The sequence below is a fragment of the Lottia gigantea genome, assembly GCF_000327385.1.
Source record: "Lottia gigantea unplaced genomic scaffold LOTGIsca_6077, whole genome shotgun sequence".
Lineage (NCBI taxonomy): Eukaryota > Metazoa > Mollusca > Gastropoda > Lottiidae > Lottia > Lottia gigantea.
This window is the reverse complement of record NW_008710077.1, coordinates 7,315-8,459: the sequence shown is the minus strand read 5'-3', so window position 1 is coordinate 8,459 and position 1,145 is coordinate 7,315. Positions and strand designations below refer to the sequence as shown.

At 42.2% G+C, this 1,145-nt stretch overlaps 1 protein-coding gene across 1 annotated transcript; it reads right to left on the bottom strand.

Annotated features, from left to right (window-relative positions):
• Positions 1-713: 713 nt before the first annotated feature.
• On the bottom strand, positions 714-1,094 carry LOTGIDRAFT_148109 (hypothetical protein; the record flags this gene model as incomplete). Its single annotated transcript, XM_009064180.1, has 1 exon — positions 714-1,094. One exon carries the CDS (start codon positions 1,092-1,094, stop codon positions 714-716), a length of 381 nt encoding a protein of 126 aa, XP_009062428.1.
• Between the last annotated feature and the right edge of the window lie 51 nt (positions 1,095-1,145).

The window sequence follows — 1,145 nt, the reverse complement described above, 5'->3', positions numbered from 1 at the left end:
ACGTCACGCCATTGGCTAACTTTCGATCCTCTTTTTCTAGTCAGTTTGTACCAAAAAGCTTTCGACTCCTTTTTTCATGTCGTTTTGAACTAAAAAGCTTTCGACTCTACTTTTTCGTCGTTTTGAACGAAAAAGTGTTGGATGCTTCTTTTTCGACCGTTTTCTATCACTCATTTACCTTCATATCGCCGAAAAAGCGTTCGATCCCCTTTTTCTGGTCATTTTGTACCATGTACCATTTTTCGAAGAATTTTGTAAAAAAAAAAGTGTTCGATCCTATTTTCAAGCGAAAAGTGTCCCTTTTCAACCGTTTTGCCTCTCGGCATAGGGGGGAATGAATTTTTTGTCTATTTCACCTCACCCGTGGATCTGCTTTGATCAGGGACGAATAACGAGAGTGTAAGTTGGTTTGTACAAGAGAGAAAATCTAATTAGTAATTCGTTAATCTGGTTTAATCCAGACGAGTGATTGATTGAGTGAGTGAGTGACTATGTAAACGAACGTATGGATAAACGAATGAATGAATGTATGTCACGCTGACACACCACAAGCCGTGAGTGTTTATATAGCGATTTGTCCTTATTAGACAGGGGATATTGGGGACATTCCTTTATTTTGAAATGTAAGATTTAGACTTTTTCCCTCTTTTTTGAGATTTTGGGTGGCCCTGANAAGGGCCGTTTTTTTGTGTATTCTAAATAAATCGCTAGATTTATTTGGATGCAGCCTTCTCGGATTTCTTGGGTAAGAGAACGGCTTGGATGTTGGGGAGGACACCACCTTGAGCGATGGTTACTCCGGACAACAGCTTGTTCAATTCCTCGTCATTTCGGATAGCCAACTGTAAATGTCTTGGAATGATTCTGGATTTCTTGTTGTCACGGGCAGCGTTACCAGCCAACTCGAGAACTTCAGCAGCCAAATATTCCAAAACAGCGGCTAAGTAGACTGGGGCACCAGCTCCGACTCGCTCGGCATAGTTTCCCTTTCTCAACAGACGGTGGATACGACCGACAGGGAACTGTAATCCAGCCCGGGATGATCGGGTCTTGCTCTTTCCCTTTACTTTTCCTCCTTTTCCTCGTCCAGACATGATGTGAATTTAGTTAGTGAGACGGTGTCGTCGTGCGAAAGTCTAGTAACT